This window comes from Oncorhynchus clarkii, chromosome 13 (assembly GCF_045791955.1).
Source record: "Oncorhynchus clarkii lewisi isolate Uvic-CL-2024 chromosome 13, UVic_Ocla_1.0, whole genome shotgun sequence".
Classification (NCBI taxonomy): Eukaryota; Metazoa; Chordata; class Actinopteri; order Salmoniformes; family Salmonidae; genus Oncorhynchus; species Oncorhynchus clarkii.
The window spans coordinates 24,021,171-24,042,806 of NC_092159.1; the positions used below are offsets into that span (position 1 = coordinate 24,021,171).

At 45.6% G+C, this 21,636-nt stretch overlaps 1 protein-coding gene across 6 annotated transcripts; it reads left to right on the plus strand.

Annotated features, from left to right (window-relative positions):
- The first annotated feature begins 6,356 nt into the window (after positions 1-6,356).
- LOC139424674 (ras GTPase-activating protein nGAP-like) lies at positions 6,357-21,193 on the plus strand. Of its 6 annotated transcripts, none has more exons than XM_071176738.1 (18): positions 6,357-7,603; positions 8,601-8,740; positions 8,977-9,055; positions 11,131-11,198; positions 11,386-11,471; positions 11,563-11,692; positions 11,965-12,063; positions 12,806-13,474; positions 13,591-13,735; positions 13,859-14,003; positions 14,164-14,400; positions 16,027-16,228; positions 18,890-18,981; positions 19,124-19,442; positions 19,627-19,737; positions 19,877-20,067; positions 20,191-20,275; positions 20,513-21,193. In XM_071176738.1, exons 1-18 carry the CDS (start codon positions 6,979-6,981, stop codon positions 20,627-20,629), a joined length of 3,540 nt encoding a protein of 1,179 aa, XP_071032839.1. In that variant the 5' UTR covers positions 6,357-6,978; the 3' UTR covers positions 20,630-21,193. The 6 variants fall into 6 exon arrangements, with proteins under 6 accessions (XP_071032839.1, XP_071032841.1, XP_071032838.1 ...); XM_071176737.1 differs by having other exon boundaries at positions 6,376-7,603; positions 11,560-11,692; XM_071176740.1 differs by lacking the exons at positions 8,601-8,740; positions 8,977-9,055 and having other exon boundaries at positions 6,375-7,603.
- The last annotated feature ends 443 nt before the right edge of the window (positions 21,194-21,636 follow it).

A 21,636-nucleotide genomic window follows, 5' to 3' on the forward strand; every position in this document is an offset into this window, starting at 1 on the left:
AACGCAAGAAAAACTGCTAAAAAAAAAGCTAAAAATAATTTCCATGCGTCACTTTCATGGGTTGTTAAAAGGGCACAAAATTAATTATGGATCTGCATGCAATTCCTACAGATTCCACACGATGTCGCCATTGTCGTCAACTAACTGGATTCAATTTCTTCCGGTCTCCACCAGGATGTTTTGAATGTACACATTGGCAGCCATTGATTTGAAGACGAGGAGCTATTGAATATACATCGCCCTGTAATCATTTTGATAGATTATAAACGTTTACTAATACCTAAAGTTGGATTACAAAAGTATTTCGAAGTGTTTTGTGAAAGTTTCTCGTCGACTTTTTTAATTTTAAAAAATTACGCAGCGTTTAAAAACGATGTTTTTTTCTGAATGACACAGCTTCCATAGAAAGATATTTTGGGTATATATGGACCGATTTAAACAAAAAAAAGACCCAATAGTGATGTTTATGGGGCATATAGGAGTGCCAAGAAAGAAGCTCGTCAAAGGTAATGAATGTTTTATATTTTATTTCTGCGTTTTGTGTAGCGCCGGATAAGCAAAGTCTTTGTTTACGTCGCATTCAGGCATTTTGAGGTGTTGCATGCTATCAGATAATAGCTTCTCATGCTTTCGCCGAAAAGCATTTTCAAAATCTGACTTGTTGGCTAGGTTCACAACGAGTGTAGCTTTATTTCAATACCCTGCATGTGCATTTTGATGAACGTTTGAGTTTCAACGAGTACATTTAGCATTTAGCGTAGCGCATTTGCATTTCCAGGTGTCTACTTGAGACATCTGCGTCTCAAGTAGGAGCAAGAGTTTTTAAACTCAAGTTACCTCAATTAAGTATATTACATCATTACACAAGGCTAAATGATAACCTGAATGTATCAAAATATATTAGATGACAGCAATAGTTTGATAGTGTAGACAGACATAGTCTGATACATTTCCGTATTCACATGAAGGCGTGAGACAGAGATATGGAAGAGATGGAGGAAGGTCTGTGTAGCTGAATTGGTGAGGACTATGTAGAGCAAACAGTACACCCACTGTAAAGCACTTAAGATATCAGCAAGCTCATTTTTGTACCCAAAGAGAAAAACAGTAGCTATCAGTTCAAATTAATAATTTTTCCCATCATTTCAATGATGGACCAGTGTCCAGTCTCACCTGATACATCAACAGTCTGATATGTTGTTACATAGACTTGGGATGCAAAGAGGGGCCTGGAATTACAGGAGACAGAGACAGTTCTCTTGGTCAGTTGCCAGAGAGTTCAGGATGAATTAAGGATGTCCGATGTCATCGTGGACACGGCGCCCAACGGAGCCATCCAGCTTCTGAAAGAGAAATGTTGGAAGTTGACCTTCTTGCATCTAAAGGATGAGACATGCCAGGCCACTGAGTTAAGACATACGAGCCATCTGCAATGCCAATATTGTTTCTTTGATTAAAATGTCAAGCATCTTTGTCATTTCTGTGTATGATATGGGGTTCGACGTTGGTCAATATTACAGAGGAGTTACCATCAACTTTGGATGTATTTGGTGTGTTGTCTTTGTGAAATAGCTATAGGATAGTTCTGTATCTCTCTGTCCATTTACAGCTCACTGAGCTGTATGGACATTCTGAGACCTCTTCTGAACAAACTCTAATTGACGAGAAAAGTCCAAAAACCAAGTGCCCGGCCAGTGTCGCTGGGGCTGCTGACATTGACAACACCAATGAGGAGGCTTCAGAGGAGTCTCCGAATAACCATGTGGTGGACGTTCAGGCTGAGCCACTGGACCTGGTCAGTGTGGAGAAAGAGGCTGCTGGAGATGGAAATGTCCTCAGCAAGGTGGTGACGCCCAGAGGGCTGCCAAAATCAGCTAACCCCCAAAATCTATGATATGATTGCGGAACTATCAAAGGTAAGGAACAAGAAGCCTGTTTCGTAAATGAAAGGTAAAGTGTCTTTGCAAGTTGGGTGTATCAGAGTTGTCTCAAACTAGACAATATTATAAATAAGCTGCTATAATCTTTGACTTTGGATGTCTGTGGTATGTTTTGTGAAAAAGGACAGATATCTGTTTTGTTCTTACTTTTTCATTGCTCTGCATTGTCTGCTTAGTCCTATTTCGGATCCACTGAGAGCATTCCTGAGATGTGCAGCAGAGGTCCTGAGGTGTGCAGCAGAGGTCCTGAGGTGACCAGCAGAGGTCCTGAGGTGACCAGCAGAGGTCCTGAGGTGACCAGCAGAGGTCCTGAGGTGACCAGCAGAGGACCACGGGTCTGCAGTAGAGGTCCAAACGTGTGTGGTGGAGTGCCTTAAGTGTCAAATGCAGTGGGAGAGGTGTCAAGTGACACAAAGAAGACAGAGGCTACTGGAGACCTTCTGAACACTGGGAATGGACTGAAAAAGGTGGTGCAGCTATCCACCAAGAGCCATCCTGAGGTGTGCAATGGAGAGGCTGAGCTGTGTAGTGGTTCTGAGGTGTGTAGTGGAGTGCCTGGGGTGTGCAGTGGAGGGCCTGGGGGTTGCAGTGGTGCGCCTGGGGGTTGCAGTGGAGTGCCTGAGGTGTCAAACACAGTGGGAGAGGTGTCCAGTGACACAAAGACGACAGAGGCTGCTGAAGACCTTCAGGACACTGAAAATGTCCTCAGCAAGGTGGTGAACCCCAAAGGGCGGCTGAAGCAGGACTGGGAAGATCAGCTGACCAAAGACTTCAATGATATGATTGCAAAACTCCCAAAGGTAAGGAACAAGAAGCCTGTTTCGTAAATGAAAGGTAAAGTGTCTTTGCAAGTTGGGTGTATCAGAGTTGTCTCAAACTAGACAATATTATAAATAAGCTGCTATAATCTTTGACTTTGGATGTCTGTGGTATGTTTTGTGAAAAAGGACAGATATCTGTTTTGTTCTTACTTTTTCATTGCTCTGCATTGTCTGCTTAGTCCTATTTCGGATCCACTGAGAGCATTCCTGAGATGTGTAGCAGAGGTCCTGAGGTGTGCAGCAGAGGTCCTGAGGTGACCAGCAGAGGTCCTGAGGTGACCAGCAGAGGTCCTGAGGTGACCAGCAGAGGACCACGGGTCTGCAGTAGAGGTCCAAACGTGTGTGGTGGAGTGCCTTAAGTGTCAAATGCAGTGGGAGAGGTGTCAAGTGACACAAAGAAGACAGAGGCTACTGGAGACCTTCTGAACACTGGGAATGGACTGAGAAAGGTGGTGCAGCTATCCACCGAGAGCCATCCTGAGGTGTGCAATGGAGAGGCTGAGCTGTGTAGTGGTTCTGAGGTGTGTAGTGGAGTGCCTGGGGTGTGCAGTGGAGGGCCTGGGGGTTGCAGTGGAGTGCCTGGGGGTTGCAGTGGAGTGCCTGAGGTGTCAAACACAGTGGGAGAGGTGTCCAGTGACACAAAGACGACAGAGGCTGCTGAAGACCTTCAGGACACTGAAAATGTCCTCAGCAAGGTGGTGAACCCCAAAGGGCGGCTGAAGCAGGACTGGGAAGATCAGCTGACCAAAGACTTCAATGATATGATTGCAAAACTCCCAAAGGTAAGGAACAAGAGGCCTGTTTTGTAAATGAAAGGTTAATAGTCTTCGTCAGTGGGGTGTAACAGGGCTGTCTCAAACTGGACAATATTATAAATAAGCTGCTATAATCTTTGTTTTTCTTACTCTTTCATTACTGCATTGTCTATTTAGTCCTATTTCGGATCCATTGAGAGCCTTCCTGAGGTGTGCAGCAGAGGTCATGAGGCGTCAAACGCAGTGGAAGAGGTGTGCAGTGACACAAAGAAGATAGAGGCTACTGGAAATCTTCTGAAAACTGGAAAGGGCCTAAGCAAGGTGGTGGTCCTGTCCACTGAGAGCCATCCTGAGGTGTGCATTAGAGTGTATCAGGGTTGTCTCAAACTGGATAATATTACAAAGTAGCTACTATAATCTTTGACTTTGAATGTCTGTGGTATGTTTTGTGAAACAGCTAAAGGACAGATGTGTTGTTCTTACTCTTTCACTGCTCTGCATGGTCTGTTTAGTCCTATTTTGGATCCAACGAGAGCCTTCCTGAGGTGTGCAGCGGAGTGCCCGAGGTGTCGAACGCAGTGGAAGAGGTGTGCAGTGGCACAAAGAAGGAGAAGAAAAATGGCGTTCTACGATTCCTCCGACGTGTGTGGAGGTTCTTCACATGCACCAACAGCCTCCCCAAAGAGGAGTGACTGAAGCACACACAACTCCGTTCCACACTTTGCCTCAGCGACTGAATTTCTCCACCATCTCCCCCTTTCCTTCTAACGGCCTATTTTTAATTATAAAAATAAAGGGGATTTGAACCACAACAAAAAAACAGTTTAGGATTTTTTTCCCAAATAACTTTGTAATGTTTGAAATAACATTTTTACTAATTAATTATCCAGACTATTAAGCTGTTTGAGAAGTACTTATTAAGTGCGTATTAATCACAGTATTACTGCATTACACACTATTAAATATGTACAAAGTCATTTGAGACACTTTCTAAGTTTGTGGTTGAATGGCTCTACTGTGGGCTATTTTCCTCATCAAAACCAAATCAAAACTTTACTTACATAGCACATTTCTTACAGATGATGCATTTCAAAGTGCTTAGCAAATCAAATAAAAAAGGTTAGAAATATAGAAATGAGACCAATTAAAATAGTGAAACGATAACAGTGGACATGAGACCAACGCATTAAAATACATGAAAATAAATAAGATATACACAATGGGCTAAAATAGACAGGACTAAGCAAAAGCATTGCTAAAAAGTAGCTCTTCAAAATGTCTATAGTTTCTGAGGCCATCAGATCCTCCGGCAGGCTGTTCCAAAGGCCAGGACCACAGTGGCCGAAGGCAGCCTCACCAAACGTTTTGGTTCTCACCTTTGGAACAACTGAAAGACCCATGTCAGAGGTTCTGAGGTACCGACCAGGCACATACAGTATCTTAAAAGCATGTTAGACATGCATTCAGATACAGGGCCACATAGTGTGTTTAAAATCAATTATAAAACTACAGGCAACCAATGCAGGTTGTCCCGTTCTGACCTTAGTTATTTTGTTTTGTCTTTGTTTTAGTATGGTCAGGGCGTGAGTTGGGTAGGTTGTCTATGTTTGTTTTTCTATGAGTTGGTATTTCTGTGTTTGGCCTGGTATGGTTCTCAATCAGAGGCAGCTGTCAATCGTTGTCCCTGATTGAGAACCATACTTAGGCAGCCTGTTTTCACCCTTGATTTGTGGGTGATTATTTTCCTGTGTCTGTGTGTTCCACACGGAACTGTTTCGGGTTTTGTTATTTCACGTCGTTATTTTGTATTTTTTCTGTGTTCTATTAAAAGTATCATGAACACTTACCACGCTGCGCATTGGTCCTCCGATCCTTCCTACTGCTCCTCGTCAGAGGAGGAAGAAGGACTTTAAAATAGGCGTTACAGTATGTTCAATTATATCTCCTGACGACAGTTCAGTTATATTGGTGTAATAGTGCCCTCCAGTGTTTCTGAGTAAAGGTTTAGATACATTATGCTTGTAGTGGTGGGGCTTTGACCAAGCTATTGGAAGTTGTTAGTATGTCTTCTAAGTCAGTTTTAGGTTGCATAAGGAGACAGTTCAAAGATAATCCACAACTCAAATGAGAACACTTTGAAAATGGTTCTCTGATCTGGCACTGATCAGAGAGAACTGTAATGTGGAACCCTGTTTTCACCTATCCAGTGGTGTTGGATCAGATTTCCAATTCAAACTCACAGTCATAATCTGATGAAACACACATTGACCAGTGTGTGAGATTGGAAGTATTTAACAGGTGCATGTGTCACAACTGTGCAGCATCAACACAGGAAGTGGTTTAGAGTCTATTGAACCTGTTTGTCTGGCAGGAAGTGCTGCTAGTTTAGACGGGAAACTGAGCCCAACAGCCACTGAACACAAACAACCACATATATGTATATATCTGTGTCAGACGACCTACAGATGGTGATGATGCTCTATTAAATATCATTCAACAAATATTCTACATCTTGTTGTCGTTAATGTATGAACTTCAGGGTTGATCCGAATGGTTGATAGAACTGGTGAATGGGACAGGCCCCAAGATCGAGTTGTGAAATGGATGTCTCAGCTTCCCATTATTATGATAGCATCAGATCATATGTCTCAATCAATGTTTAAAAAAAGAGGAAGGTGTGAAGAAATAAGAGCCATCTGTGTAAAGGAAGGTACAGATGCAAACAATTAATATCTAGGCTAGATGAACAAATCAGAACCAAGCATGTATTTGCATTTCATATACAAAGAAAGAGTAGGCAAGTGGGTGGGACATTTGAAGACGTCCCCCTGTTCCTCTCTGGCGCTTTCAAAATCATTGAGTGAACTGACACACTTCCTGTGTGACAACGTCGCAGACTTAACAACGGTTGTATTTACCTAAACCATACACGTGAAGAGGTCCTGAGAATTTTATGAGGAGATTTCACTCCAAGCAGCGGAGGAATCTAACAATACTCTGCTTTTCAGGACAAGGGGCCAGTAAAAGCCATTAAGAACCTGACAGAGGGCGTGGGATGATTTGAGGGAAAGTAAAAAGAGAACTCTTGAATAGGATGTCAAGGGGAAGAAGGGGAGAGGTGAGAGAGCAGCGAGACCAGTCAGAATACTAAAATACATGAAGAAAAAAAACAGAGTTAGTGACACTGTGAAAGGAAGCAACCGTTGAGTGTGAGAGGTTGAGGGCGTGAAGACTCATAGCAAAGGAACTACACACGAAGCAGTCAGACTGATGTTGCCGGATCACGTTTTGGAACAACAAAAAGAATCAAGAAAGAAAAACAAGTAATGTCCAGATTATTAGTCACCCTAAGTGATTACATTTTGAGGGGACCTTAAGTAGGGAGGTAAAGACGATTTACTCCATTCTTGAAAACAGTGAGAGGAGCAAGCTAAAAAAAAAAAGATACTCACAAATACCAAGATGAAAATGGGCACAAACCAGGAGGCTGAATCTGAGCCAGAAGCGAAACAGATTGCAGAGGAGACGGGCCCCACAGAGGAGGAGAAGGAGACACCTGCTGAGCATCCTCAAGACGCCACTCCTCCTGAGGACGTCGACCCTCTCAACACCTACAAGTGGCACACTGGAGCCAAGGCAGCAACCCTCGACGGGACGAGAGGAGATGGTGGAGTCACAGCATCAACAACAATAGAGAAGGTGGAGAAGACCTCCACCACCAGATGGAGTAATAAGATGCAGAACTGGCGGAAAGCCCTGAGCGAGGATCCCGGGGAAAGAGCCTCAACCGTTGGACGAGGAGGGGAGACCCCCAGGCTGGAGAAGAACCCTGCCTCCAGGAAGAACCCCTTCAGAAGGGCCCAGTCTGAGCCTCCAGGGTCGCTGTTCACTACCCAGTCCCCCTCCTCTTCAGCCCAGGCAACATCGGGACCGGGGGCAAGCGCAGAGGCACCGGAACCATCCCTCGCGGACACGCCACAGAAAGGGGGCGGAGGGGCACTGTTCAGGAAGTACATACGCACCGTCTCACAGAAGCTCAAGAGGCCCCGGCTGCTGGGCAGAAACAGCACCCCGACCCTCCTACAAGGTGAAGGCACAGAATGCACACCATAAGCGGATTGCCTTGTTATCTGAATGCGCACCTAGCGTCACACATGACAGTGCCATGTTCTTTCTTCTGGTTTTTAAGACGTCCTACATCGCTGTATGTCAACCATTTTGAGTACAGTTTTAAATTCTAGGTTTGAATTTGTATAGTTTAGTTAGTCTCTCGATTTCAGTCTAGTTTAGATTTTCCATAATTTTCCTTCAGTGAAATGCTGACATCTGGTGTTGTATACCACGCATTTAGGAACCCATGATGAAGGTAGACATGGTTAGAAAGCATTTTACTCGTTAAAGAAGCAAGTTTGCACAAAGCCAAAAGCATTATACTCAACCATACGGTCAGAGACCATTTTGAGTGGGCTTTTCAGACAGTCTATTCGCGGTGGAGACTAGAATAAACCGGAAGATATAGATATGGATGAAAAAAACTATATGATTTAGGAGAAGTTAATACAGCCATACTTAGACTAGAAAACAAACTGACACAGGATGTGCGAGAGTTGTGGTTGTTATAGATGGGGAGTGAGGAGGGGCGGAGAAGATAGCATCAAAACAACAACTACAAACCAGAAATGGGAGTGGCCATGTGCATGTGTGTCAGATAACAACATCATGCCATAATTACTCCGAATGAAAAACATCCAAGGGTCAGCGTGTGCACTCAATTACCCCACCCCCAGAATGAATGACCATTGCTGGTTTCCTTAGACTATACTGTAATTAAGAAAACTCAATGTCAGGCACAGAAATAGAGTATTGTTAAAAAGAACCGTGTCCAATCACAGAGACATGACTAGGGTCATCAAAATGAGTCAAATTAGTGGCATCTATTGTAGACCATGTCATGCAACTGTAGTTAGTTGTGTCACACAGACAGTTCAAATAAAAAAGGCCAGGATTTCAAGTGACTATTGGAGTGATCTGGTCATTCTGTACTGATCTAGTGTGCTGTCGTCATGGTGTGTGTGTGTGTATAGATGCGGGTGGGAGCGGGCTTGCAGCTGCGTCCCTAGAGCTAGCCAGGCTGTCATGGGCCCCTCCCCAGGACGTCCCTGTTTGGGACATCAACAACTGTGTCCTGGAGGACGGACAGATCCTCATCACCCCGGAGGAAGAGGTACACGACACAGACCAACAACACTGAAAATGACACAACAACACTTAGCAATGCACTTCCATTATTAAACAACATGGAGTCAATACAACCTTGAAGCGTTGCATTTAACAGTTAGTACTATTGCTGGGAGCACTGCACTCTCAATGGAAACTCACACTGGACTGTATGAAGTTGATAGTCATGGTTTCTCTCTAGGTTATTATGTGAGTGTGCATCTCTTCTACTCCCTCTCTCAGCCAATGATGTGGACCCGGAACCGAGTCAGCAGCTGCCTGTTAAACCTCAGCATGCAGAACCTGGCAGATGTCAACATGGGTCAGTACTACAATACTGCCTCATGATCTTAGACAGTAGGAGTGTTTCGTATGAATGGGGTTCCTGGAACTGTGCTCAATACCTTGATTTCTCGAATAGCTTCCCCAACGTCAACATCAGAGACACAAAGGAGATACAACAGTGAAGTTCATTTTCTCATCCAAATGGTTGATCCTCAGAAATACAGACAGAGCAAGACTGAGTTCGGGGATGTCTTTGCGAGGACAACATCCATTCGGCAGCATCACAACCACTAGAGAGTCTAGCAGAGTAACGATAGAGCAGGCACAGAGGAAATAGCTGACGTGATTATGCTTTCGAGTGGCTTTCAAATTGTTTCCTCAAAATTTGGGGGGGGTAGATACCATCGCATCTGTGTGTTCCAGAAGACCAGTTGAGAAGAAGCAGTGTCGGTAGCGTGGCTTCTCTCGTTCATGTTACTTTTATTAGTATTCGCTTGTGGACTTAGTCCGGCTATATAATATTAGATACCGATTAGTTCTATGTGGTGCCTACATTGGCGAGGCCCATTCGGTGAAGAGAGGAGAACCATGAGAGGTTGAAGCAGTGTTCACTCTTAAGTGTGATTAGGAGAAGCGGGTTGGACAGATCTCGCCCTCTCTCAATGATGGGATTTAGACGCTGGATTGCATGTGGAGGCACATTGGGTAAGCAAAGGGTTATTAGATAGAAGTTTATTTGTACGGTCACAATTGCTATTGATTCAGACAAATATTTCACTTGGTTATGTCTATGACAAGGGGAATATCAACAAAGGGGAATTTTTAACGAACGCTCTGAAGAAAAGTGATGTACTGTATGATGGCTTTAGTTACTGCCATAGGTAAATGTATTATTTTAGCCCAAAAAGTGTCACAATGGGCCTCCCGGGTGGCGCAGTGGTCTAAGGCACTGCATCGCAGCGCTAGCTGTGCCACCAGAGACTCTGGGTTCGAGCCCAGGCTCTGTCGCACCCGGCCGCGACCAGGAGGTCCGTGGGGCGGCGCACAATTGGCCCAGCGTCGTCCGGGTTAGGGAGGGTTTGGCCGGCAGGAATATCCTTGCCTCATCGCGCACTAGCGACTCCTATGGCGGGCCGGGTGCAGTGCACGCTGACCAGGTCCCCAGGTGTACGGTGTTTCCTCCGAAACACTGGTGCGGCTGGCTTCCAGGTTGGATGTGCGTTGTGTCAAGAAGCACTGCGGCTAGGTTGGGTTGTGTTTCGGAGGACACATGGCTCTCGACCTTCGTCTCTCCCGAGTCCATAAGGGAGTTGCAGCGATGAGGCAAGACCAATTGGGGAGAAAAAAGGGGTAATAAAAAAAAATAAAGTGTCTCAAGTGTTGTTTTATTGACGTGGCTGATTTTCTGCCCTGCACTAAGTTAATCAATGTCTGAAATGAAGGCTGCACGTGCAAGGTTCCGGCCCTGTCTCGGCCACTAGACAAAAGCAATATCCGGTGTGTGACTGTCAGAACACTTATCAATGGTTGACTCATTCTGACACGGAGCCTAGTCATCCCTCAACCTTCTTACGTTAGACATTTCTTACTGTTGGAGAGACTTAAAGCTAAAGGTGGCTATCAATAGGATTTCAAAGCCAGTGTATTAATGTTCAGTTATACAGTACACGTACTGTTCTAGGTTAGTTATTCAAACTCAGTCTGAATAATCTCCAGCCCTGCAGCATCATCTATTGTGAGCAGTTATTTGTTCGGTCTTCAGAGGAAATGCAGAGAGGGGGAAATTACTACACTTCCCCTGGTGGTTTCAGAGGACTGCAATTTCGTTTGGGGAGATTAGAATAACCACTGGTTGTCTCTCCACAATGGTTTCCAAATGAACAGGGAAATGTACACACGTACATATGTAAGACGGGAGTGGTATGTAACAAGATACACAGTAGGTCTCCAGATGAAGCAACAATAACAGAGACAACCCACAATGCCCACTTCCCCCCGAGACGCTCTGATAAAAGGTTGCCATTTTTTTCAAAGGGAGGGGAGGGATCACGCCAAGCCAAAACTGTGTTTACATGTTTACATGCTAACTATGTGTATCTCCTGGACCTGCAGAATGCAGCCCTGACCACATGGCCCCCACTGGAGGCCCCAGACTGAAGGGCCAAGATGGAGGAGTGAGGGTGAGCACTGCATACTCCACAGATAAAACACTGTTATTACATGATTCATAACAGCTCTGGATTTCCTGAGGATTCTGTATGACTCAGGGCCTGCTAATCAGTATGCCCCTGGGAAAGAATTGAACTTCATCAACCCATCTCTCCCTGCTCCCTCTTTAATTGTCTTCTTCCTGCCCTCTGTCTCAAGGGGCTGATCAAGCGGCGTTTCTATGGTGGAGCCATGCGAAAGAGCAATACCCAGTTAAACACCGTTGGGTTGAACAAAGGGAGCAGGTATGTGGTCAGTCTCATAGTGCTCTTGGTGTGCAAGGCAGGCTGTTCCTCCTTGACTCCTCTGATCTCCTCCTCCCTGTCTGTTCAGCAGGCTCCATGGCTCACGGGAGTCCGTGTCCATCCCAGTCAGCGCTGCAGGAAACCTGGATCTGAGCGCAGACACCAGTACGGTCATCAGGCCTGTACACAGCTCCATCCTAGGGGAGAAGTACTGCTTTGAGGTAGAGCTGACCTTTGACCTGTAACACCTGCATTGCTTGCTGTTTGGGGTTTTAGGCTGGGATTCTGTACAGCATTTTGTGACATCAGCTGATGTAAGAAGTGCTTTATGAATACATTTTAATGAAATTTGATTGAACTTCTATATTCGTCCCATGTCTTAAAAGTGATTTGACCAGGTTCATGTTAAATACTGCCCAATAACATATTTTCTTCACTCTGTCCTGTCATGTATTGACTGCTGGCAATTTCCGCCTTCATATTGATGTCCTAGGTGATAAACTCAGAGAACAACCACTGTTTTGGGTGCACCTCAGCTGCTGAGCGGGACCGCTGGATAGAGGACCTGAGACGGGCTGCTCAGCCCAATAAGGTAAAGAAACTATTTAAAACATGAATCTTCAATACCAATTAAAGGAGAAGTTTGATTTGGTTGTAAAAAAATATGTTATTTATTTATGTAAATGGCATGTTATAGAAGGGTCCAGACCAGTTACTGCACTTGTTTTTGAGAAACATATCCCAAACAGCAAATCATTTCCTCATCCTTGTTGTATATTATGGGGGCCCCGAAAAATCAAACAAAGGCTCCAAAAACACCCAAATACGTCCTTTTAGGAACAGCAAATCTCTCAGTGTAGTGATGCAGGTCTTTAAATGTTGTACACATGAAATTGTCACTCCAAAGTTGATCCGCAACGTTATATTCCCTTTTGTGTGACTCAAGTGGTTTCCCCGATCCAGCTGTTCCATTCTTCATGTAGCCTGCTTCTACAGGTAACTGCCAACACAAATGGTCTTAATAGGGCGTTGGGCCACCACGAGCCGCCAGAACAGCTTCAATGCGCCTTGGCATAGATTCTACAAGTGTCTGGAACATGCTTTCAATATACAGTACTTTGTGTCCCTCATAAGTGTCTTGTATTTCATTTTGGCAGTTACTTATAGAATGGAGAGGAACCACTGGAGTCACAAAATGGAATATTACAAAAGAAATTGATATTTTTGTACAAAAGAAAACGTATCCTTTAATGTATGCCACATTGCCATGATATCCTAGGAATCCATATTGTGTACTCACTGATTGATGTTCTAACATGTTCCGTCTCCGTTAGGACAACTGTGAGCGGACAGAGAACTCCCTCAGTCTGTGGGTGAACGAGGCCAAGGACTTGCTCCCCAAGAGGCGATACTACTGCGAGCTGCACCTGGACGGCACCCTGTTCGCCCGAACCAGCAGCCGAGCCGTGGGCAAGTCTTCCCATCACTCCAGCTTGGTTGGTGATGGATCCTCTGGTGGGGTGCTCGGGGGCAGCGGCGGGGGGGTCGGAGGCTGCCAGCTGTTCTGGGGAGAGTTTTTTGAGCTGGACAACTTGCCGTCGGTCTCCCAGATCACCCTGCACCTCTTCCGCGATGAGGATCCCAAGAAGAAGCGTCACTCCCGGGATGAGTCCACCCTGCATCCCCTTGGCAGTGTGGCCATATCCCTGGCCGACATCCGTGGAAGGGCCTTCCAGGAGAAGTGGCACCCGATTATTCCCTACAAGGCGTCTGGTGCCGGAGGGACGAAGGAGCAACTGGGGCCCCAAGCGTCGCTCCGTGTCAAGGCCCGCTTTCAAAACCTGCAGGTGCTGCCCATCGAGAGGTATAAGGAGTTTGCAGAGTTTGTGACAGTGGACTATGTGGGCATGTGCAGGAACCTGCAGCCACTGCTGTCAGTCAGGAAGAAGGAGGAACTAGCCGGGGCACTGGTCCACGTCTTGCAAAGCATTGGCAAGGCCAAGGTAAGCAAAACAAAGGGGTGACCGCTGCTTCATGATAAGCATTTAAAGTAGACCTTTACAATAGTCAGCTAGTCATAACTTGCTAAAAGTGCTTATTCTGTGTGTTTATGTTCCAGGAGTTCCTTATCGAGTTGGGTAGTGCAGAGGTGGAGCGCCTTGGGGAGAAAGAGGCGTTGATCTTCAGGGAGAACACGCTGGCCACCAAGGCCATTGATGAGTACATGAAGCTGGTGGGCCAGAAGTACCTCATCGACACCCTGGGTAAGGAATATCTGTGGAAATACAATGTTTCGCCCTGGGTAACAGTGGATCTGTTTTAACACTTTTTGTAGACCTTCCTCTAAGAAACTGTTATGGAAAACTGTGCCATTGGTCTTCTTACAGGGGACTTCATCACTCGACTGTATGCCTCAGTAGAGAGCTGTGAAGTGGACCCTCTCAAATGCCCCGCCTCTGAGCTGTCAAACAACCAGCGGCACCTGAAGGAGAGCTGTGAGGAGGCAGTGCAGAAAATCACTGAGATGCACGGGTGAGGGACAAAGAGACCTGATGGGAAACAAAGTATAAAGATAGGAAATGGGGATAGCAGTCTTAGCCAGAAGAATGCTATCAAATGAATGCCGATTCATATTCACTCACAGGAAATACTAGACTGCAATTGACCGCTCTCGCCACCGTTTCCCTCACAGGTCTTTCCCTGAAGAGCTGAACAGGATCTTCTCCAGCTGGGTGGAGCTGTGCGAGGAGCAGGGACGACCTGAAATTGGCCAGCGCCTCATCTCTGCCTCGCTATTCCTCCGTTTTCTGTGTCCCGCCATCCTCAGTCCCTCCCTGTTTGGTCTGACACAGCCCTACCCGGAGCCGGCCACCCTGCGCACCCTCACCTTCACCGCCAAGGTCATCCAGAACCTGGCCAACTTCACCCTGTGAGTGTGTGGGGCTTCATCTCTGTCTGCACCCCATCGTCATTCATCCATGTATCCATGGATACCAACCTTAGAGATGAGCTACTAGATACATTACATAATATACCCGCAAAACATCTGACACAATGATGGAAATAATACACTTGACGCTCATTTTAATTTTTCAAACTATGTGGTCCAAGTCAATCATTTCTTTTACAATTTTTATTTCACCTTTATTTAACCAGGTAGGCTAGTTGAGAGCAAGTTCTCATTTACAACTCCGACCTGGCCAAGATAAAGCAAAGCAGTGCGACAAACAACACAGAATTACATGGAATAAACAAGCATACAGTCAATAACACAATAGAAAAAAGTCTATATACAGTGTGTGCAAATGGCATGAGGAGTAGGCCACAGTAGCAAAGTAATTACAATTTAGCAGATTAACACTGGAGTGATAGATGCGCAGATAATGGTGTGTAAGTAGTGATACTGGTGTGCAAAAGCGCAGCAAAGTAAATAAAAACAATATGGGGATGAGGTAGGTAGATTGGGTGGGCTATTTACAGATGGACTATGTACAGCTGCAGCGATCGGTTAGCTGCTCAGATGCAGCGATCGGTTAGCTGCTCAGATAGCTGATGTTTAAAGTTAGTGAGGGAAATGTAAGTCTCCAGCTTCAGCGATTTTTGCAATTCGTTTAAGTCATTGGCAGCAGAGAACTGGAAGAAAAGGCGGCCAAAGAGGTGTTGGCTTTGGGAATGACCAGTGAGATATACCTGCTGGTGCGCGTGCTACGGGTGGGTGTTGTTATCGTGACCAGTGAGCTGAGATAAGGCGGAGCTTTACCTAGCATAGACTTATAGATAACTTGGAGCCAGGGCCAGCCGACTAGAGCATACAGGTCGCAGTGGTGGGTGGTATAAGGCATTGGTAACAAAACGGATGGCACTGTGATAGACTACATCCAATTTAGTAGTAGAGTATTGGAAGCTATTTTGTAGATGACATGGCCGAAGTCGAGGATCGGTAGGATAGTCAGTTTTACTAGGGTAAGTTTGGCGGCGTGAGTGGAGGCTTTGTTGCGAAATAGAAAGACAATTCTAGATTTGATTTTAGATTGGAGATGTTTGATATGAGTCTGGAAGGAGAGTTTGCAGTCTAGCCAGACACCTAGGTATTTGTAGTTGTCCACGTATTCTAGGTCGGAACCGTCCAGATTAGTGATGCTAGTCGGGCAGGCGGGTACGGGCAGCGAACGGTTGAAAAGCATGCATTTGGTTTTGCTAGCATTTAAGAGCAGTTGGAGGCCGCAGAAGGAGTGTTGTATGGCATTGAAGCTTGTTTGGAGGTTAGTTAACACAGTGTCCAAAGAAGGGCCAGATGTATACAGAATGGTGTTGTCTGCGTAGAGGTGGATCAGGGAATCACTCGCAGCAAGAGCGACATCGTTGATATATACAGAGAAAAGAGTCGGTCCGAGAACACTGAACTCTGTCTGCGAAGTAGCTGGTGAACCAGACGAGGCAGTCATTTGAGAAACCAAGGCTATTGAGTCTGCCGATAAGAATAAACATCTTCTTTCCCAAACCAGTCGTTCCCTCCTCCAACACTAACCCATTCCCTATGCTCTTCCATTAACAGGTTTGGGGAGAAGGAGGAGTACATGCTGTTCATGAATGACTTCCTGCAGCAGCACTGGGAGAGAATGAGGTGCTTCCTTCAGACAGTGTCCAGCCCAGACATAGAGATCCCAATGACATCCTTCGATGGCTATGTTGACTTGCCTCTGCGTCTGGCTGTCCTACACAGCCTGCTGGTCGACATCATTTCCCCAATGAAGCAGGTAGGCATAAATCAACTGAATCAAAGGCAAAGGTTATGCTATGACATTCTTGTACTCCTGCTACCAGTCACTTTTCAGCCCTGTTTACATGTATAGGCCTATCGCGCCTACACTGACACTCTTGCTGTAACGAAGACGCAGGGAGTTAGGAAACAAGTGCAGTGTGAGTTTAATGATAACAAAACATGGAACAAGAAGCATCTAACAAGGAAATAGAAACAATACTACCTGAAAGACTGACAGAAAGAGTGCTAGATAAATGGTAAGTAATCGAGGTAGTAATGAAGTCCAGGTGTGACTGACAACGCTGGCCAGGGGGACGGCCACAAGGGCGAGGAGCGGGCTCGTCCGGAAGGTGAGACTGTACTCCGCAGAGGTACCTTGCAGGAGTTGGAGTAGTTGCCCTCCGGTAGATGGTCGAAGACCGCCCTGAACAGAGCCATGAACCCCTCGTAGGAACCCAGCTCATCCTCTCCTCTCTCCCAGACGGCCATAGCCCACTCCAACACCCGCCCAGTCAGCAGAGAAATGACCGTGGCAACCTTGGACCTCTCAGTGGTGGGGGCTCTCGTCTGATGAGCGAAATAGAGGGAGCACTGGAGTAGGAAGCCATGGCAAAGGGATGGCATCCCGTCTTATTTGTCCAGGAGGGACATTTGGGCATCGCTGACCTGGGCAGACTGCTGGGTAGGCTGGGAGACTGGCTTGCCGGGATGAATCATGGTAGAAGGCCCTCCGTTATTTGAAAGTGAATCCTCTCGGGTGGTGTTGAGGTGGTGGAGGACCTCATCCATAGTTGCACCCAGTTGCGCCAGCTGATCGTGGTGTTGACGGAGTACAAAACAAGAGAAAAGAAGCGTCTAACAAGGAAACATGAACAATACTACTTGATGACTGACATAAAGAGTGCTAGATAAATGGTAAGTAATCAAGGTAGTAATGAAGGGGCGCAGGTGTGCGTAATGATGGGCAGCCAGGGCCGGTGGTTAGTAAACCAGCGATGTTGAGCACTGAAAGGGGGAGAGGGAGTAGACCTGACACTTGCGTGCACACACACACGCGCACACCCACCCACCCACCTCCACTTATGCTACTGCCACTGTTTACTATTATTATTTATCCTGCTACCAGTCACTTTCTCATAATCCCTGCCTACATGTGCATATCTACCTCAAATACTGCAGTATCACTGCACATTGTAAGATCTCTTATTTTTATTAGTTGTACTATAGTTTCTACCAGCATGTCACGTGTGCCACCAGAGGAAGAAAAAAAAATACTAGAGACCACTTCTACTCCACACACAGAGACGCGTACAAAGCTCTCCCTTACCCTCAATTTGGCAAATATGACAATGATTATATCCTCCTGATTCCTGCTTAAAAGCAAGAACTCAAGCAGAAAGTATCCGTGACTCACTCAATACAGAAGTGGTCAGATGACGCGGATGCTAAGCTACAGGACTGTTTTGCAAGCACAGACTGGAACATGTTTCAGGAGTGGGTGCTTAGTCCCCTCATGTACTCCCTGTTCACCCACGACTGCGTGGGCACACACACACACACACACACTTGACTCCAACAAGACAACGGTGGTAGGCCTGATCTCCGAAAACAATGAGACAGCCTATAGGGAGGAGGTTAGAGATCTGGCTGTGTGTTGCCAGGACAACAACCTCTCCCTCAACGTGATCAAGACAAAGGCGCTGATCGTGGACTACAGGAAAAGGCGGGCCAAGAACAACCCCATTCACACCGACAGGGCTGTAGTGGAGCAGGTTGTGAGCTTCAAGTTCCTTGGAATCTACATCACTAACAACCTATCATGGTCCAAGCACACCGAGACAGTCGTGAAGAGGGCACAACAAAACCTATTCCCCCTCAGGAGACTGAAAAGATTTGACATGGGTCCTCAGATCCTCAAAAGTTCTACAGCTGCACCATCGAGAGCTGGTTGCATCACCGCTTGGTATGGCAACTTATCGGCAACCGTCAGCAAGGCGCTACATAGGGTAGAGCGTACAGCCCAGTGCATCACTGGGGCCAAGCTGCCTGCCATCCAGGACCTCTATACCATGCGGGGTCAGAGGAAGGCCCCACCCAAGTCATAGACTGTGCTCTCTGCTACGTCAAGGCAACTCTAGGTCTAAAAGGTTCCTAAACAGCTTCTACCCCCAAGCCATAAGACTGCTAAACAGTTCAATCCAATAGCTACTCCGACTATTTGCATTGACCCCATTTTTTACGCTGCTGCTACGCGCAATTTATTATCTATTTACATGTACATTAACTCCATCTGTACACCCGCACATTGACTCTGTACCGGTACCCCCTGGATAAAGCCTTGTTATTGTTATTTTATTGTGTTACTTTTTATTTTGATTATTTTTGTAGCAAATATTTCCTAACTTACTTGAAAAAAAACTGTATTGTTAAGGGCTTGTAAGTAAGCATTTCACGGTAAGGTCTACACGTGTTGTATTTGGCACGTATGACAAATACTGTTTGATTTGATATTGAATACTGCAGTGTTGGGTAGTGCTTGGAAATTAGGCATTTCGCTGTGTGTGACAAATGTGGCAAATCAAACTTTAAACGAAGCTGAAACCTCCCATGGTAAGGTTTAGTGGTGGCTAACATGCTGTTCATATCTCTTCCTCAGGACACCATAGACAAATTGCACCCTCTGCCTTCAATCCTGAACCAGATTACAGAATCTCTGGGCCCAGATGCTCTACGGATTACTGTTAGCAGGTGAGGTTGGTGAGTGCACTTCAGCATGTGCACCCTATGTGTATTGCACATACGCATTTTTGTAGACCTACTTGTGTGCGTACATAGTTTCAATGTTTTTTACGTCTCGCTTCATTGTCGCGATTTGTCTTTTTCACAACAGCAACATTGGTCATTCCAAGCCGACCTACGTGCCCCCTAAAGACGTGGGCAAGTACAGCCCTCTGCACAACTCCCTGCAGCAGCTGCCTATGGATGTGAAGGGCAGCCAGCGGAAAGAAAGTTTCCAGGGGGTCAAGCGAGACAGGATGAGTGCCAGAGAGAGGAAGCCAGTATCCAGGACCCAGAGTGCTCCGCACAGACGGCAGATGGACCCCAAACAGCAACTGAGGAGACAGAGCAGCACTGAAAATCTGCCGCCGGAGGACCAAGAGGCAGAGCAGGAAGCCAACCCTCCACTTGACATTTCATCACCACAGAACGTGAGTTTGGAAATCTTGGTCATGTGGTTTCAATTGTCAACATTCAATCTTATGTTGACATTATCCTCATGAAGTACATGGTTCATAGTCATAACCTTGCATTGCCATGTGGTTGTTCTGCTGAGAGTCGATGGGTGGGAGGAGTGATTGAATCTCACGAAAGCATCCCCTCTTCTTGTGTCAGAGTGTCGGCGTAAAGGCTCCTCCTGCTCCAGTGCCTTGGATCAAAGTGTCCCAGAGCAAGGAGACATGCGAGAGGAAGGTAGAGAATGAAGAGATCAACCTACTGGACAGGGTGGGTTCATCTTCATATTATTTATCATCCAGTAACGCTGGCTCCTTCCTCTTTCGCATTGATTACGTCAGCTCATCAAAGAAATACTGCAATGATGAAACTGCTTGATCACCATGATGTTGATTTGTGATTTAACCAGCATGCACAGGAGCTGTCGGAGCTCCGCCTGGGGCTGGAGCAGGTGACAGAGAGTGAGCTGGAGATGGCCAAGCGGCTGGAGGACTTCATTGTCCAAAGTCAAGATCAGAATGCAGTCTTGTTGGCTGAGGTTAACGAACTGCGTAATCATCTGGCTGTCCGTGAGGAACAGCTCGCTAGCGCCACTTTCAGGTGAGACAGTGGAGTAAGAGGGACAGATCGAAATGTCATGAAATTACATTCACAACCTTTCAAATGAATGAGTTTATTTGGTTTGAAGATGAACTAAAATGCAATTGTTAATCGGCGTCATAGGCTGGGGGTTATCGAGGAGGAGAGGGAGGAGGATGAGAGGAAGCTGAACGTCGCCGTGGCAGCAGCTGAGCGAATGAACGTACTGGTAAGACTGGAGACATCTACCACAATCATTAAGATAAAGATGAGTTATGACGAGTGTTTAGGCTACATATTAATTTTCTATTTCTCTTACTTGCCCACGTCTTTAGGGGGCACGTAGGTCGGCTTGGAATGACCAATGTTGCTGTTGTGAAAAATAAAAATCGCGACAATGAAGCGAGACGTAACATGACTTGAAAAGCAAAACTAAATGTAGCCGTTTGTTGCTGTGTGTTCTCAGGAGGAGCAGTTTGCAGATCTGCTGAAGGACAGGCACCAGCTCAGTGGAGACTACACCCGTGACCAGAGCAACACACAGTACCCTGGGATCGGGGCCAATCATGTCAACAGCATCTGAAGTCAGGCTGGCAGCACAGAGTTGTAATATAGACATATGCCTAGTTTAGTCCCCATAGCTTTCACGTTCTTCCAAATACAAACCCCCCCAGAATTATGTTGTTTTGCCTGATGGGTGGCTTACTTTCAGAAATTGAGATACTGTATGATGCTTTTCTCATGATAAAACTGAGTAAATGTATGCATGAATCTTATCCTGTGTCCAATTGAAAAAAACAGAAATGAACTAAAAAGTCACAGGTATGCTAAACCTGTTTAACATTGCACTTACTGTGTACACTGCACTTGAAATATTTGTGGAACATTAGTTGATTTGACAGGAACAGACTGATCGAATTTGAGTGTAGAAACCTCAACATCAATGATAGCCTACGGCAAGAACAATTTCCCTCTCTGCAGTTTAACAAAATGAATGTAAGGATACCACACCTTGATATGTAATTAAATACATCGTTGTCCTCTTTTGATTCACCACTTCTTAGAATGTTGTCCATTTTCCACACCATTTTGAATGCAGATATACCATTTCTGTGAACTTAATTAAATAAAAACTTGAATAAAACAATGTACCGTTCAGCGTTTGTGTGAACTTGTGTTGTGTGTGACTATGTGGTCTACTTGGTAAGAATGACTGAATTACTATTGCTAAATAACAAAATAAACTGATATGAATGTCCATGAGTCAGAGAATAGTTAAATTGGTTTATTGGAGAGTATGTGCAGTTATTCTCCGTATACCCACTTTTTTTTATGGGCATTGTGTATACTCACTTCTTAATCCCCACTGATGCGTATCAAAGTAGTGTAGTGGAGGTATACGCTGTATCTATTAATGAGGCTGATGAAACAGATCAGAATGTCTAACTTATAAATGTTGATATAGTATTATTTCTTCACATTTTAAGCGCAGCAATGAACACCTGGCAGTAGGCATACGGACAAACGTTCCCAAATGCAATTTGCGGGAAAACGCGTTCTAAATTCGCACCGCACATGTAAGCGGTTTCA

Coding starts and splice junctions, on each gene's coding strand:
- LOC139424674 (XM_071176737.1), top strand. CDS start 6,979: ATGAAAATGGGCACAAACCAGGAGGCTGAATCTGAGCCAGAAGCGAAA. Junction 9,056..11,130: donor CCTGGCAGATGTCAACATGG/GTCAGTACTACA, acceptor CTGGACCTGCAG/AATGCAGCCCTGACCACATG. Junction 12,064..12,805: donor GGGCTGCTCAGCCCAATAAG/GTAAAGAAACTA, acceptor CGTCTCCGTTAG/GACAACTGTGAGCGGACAGA.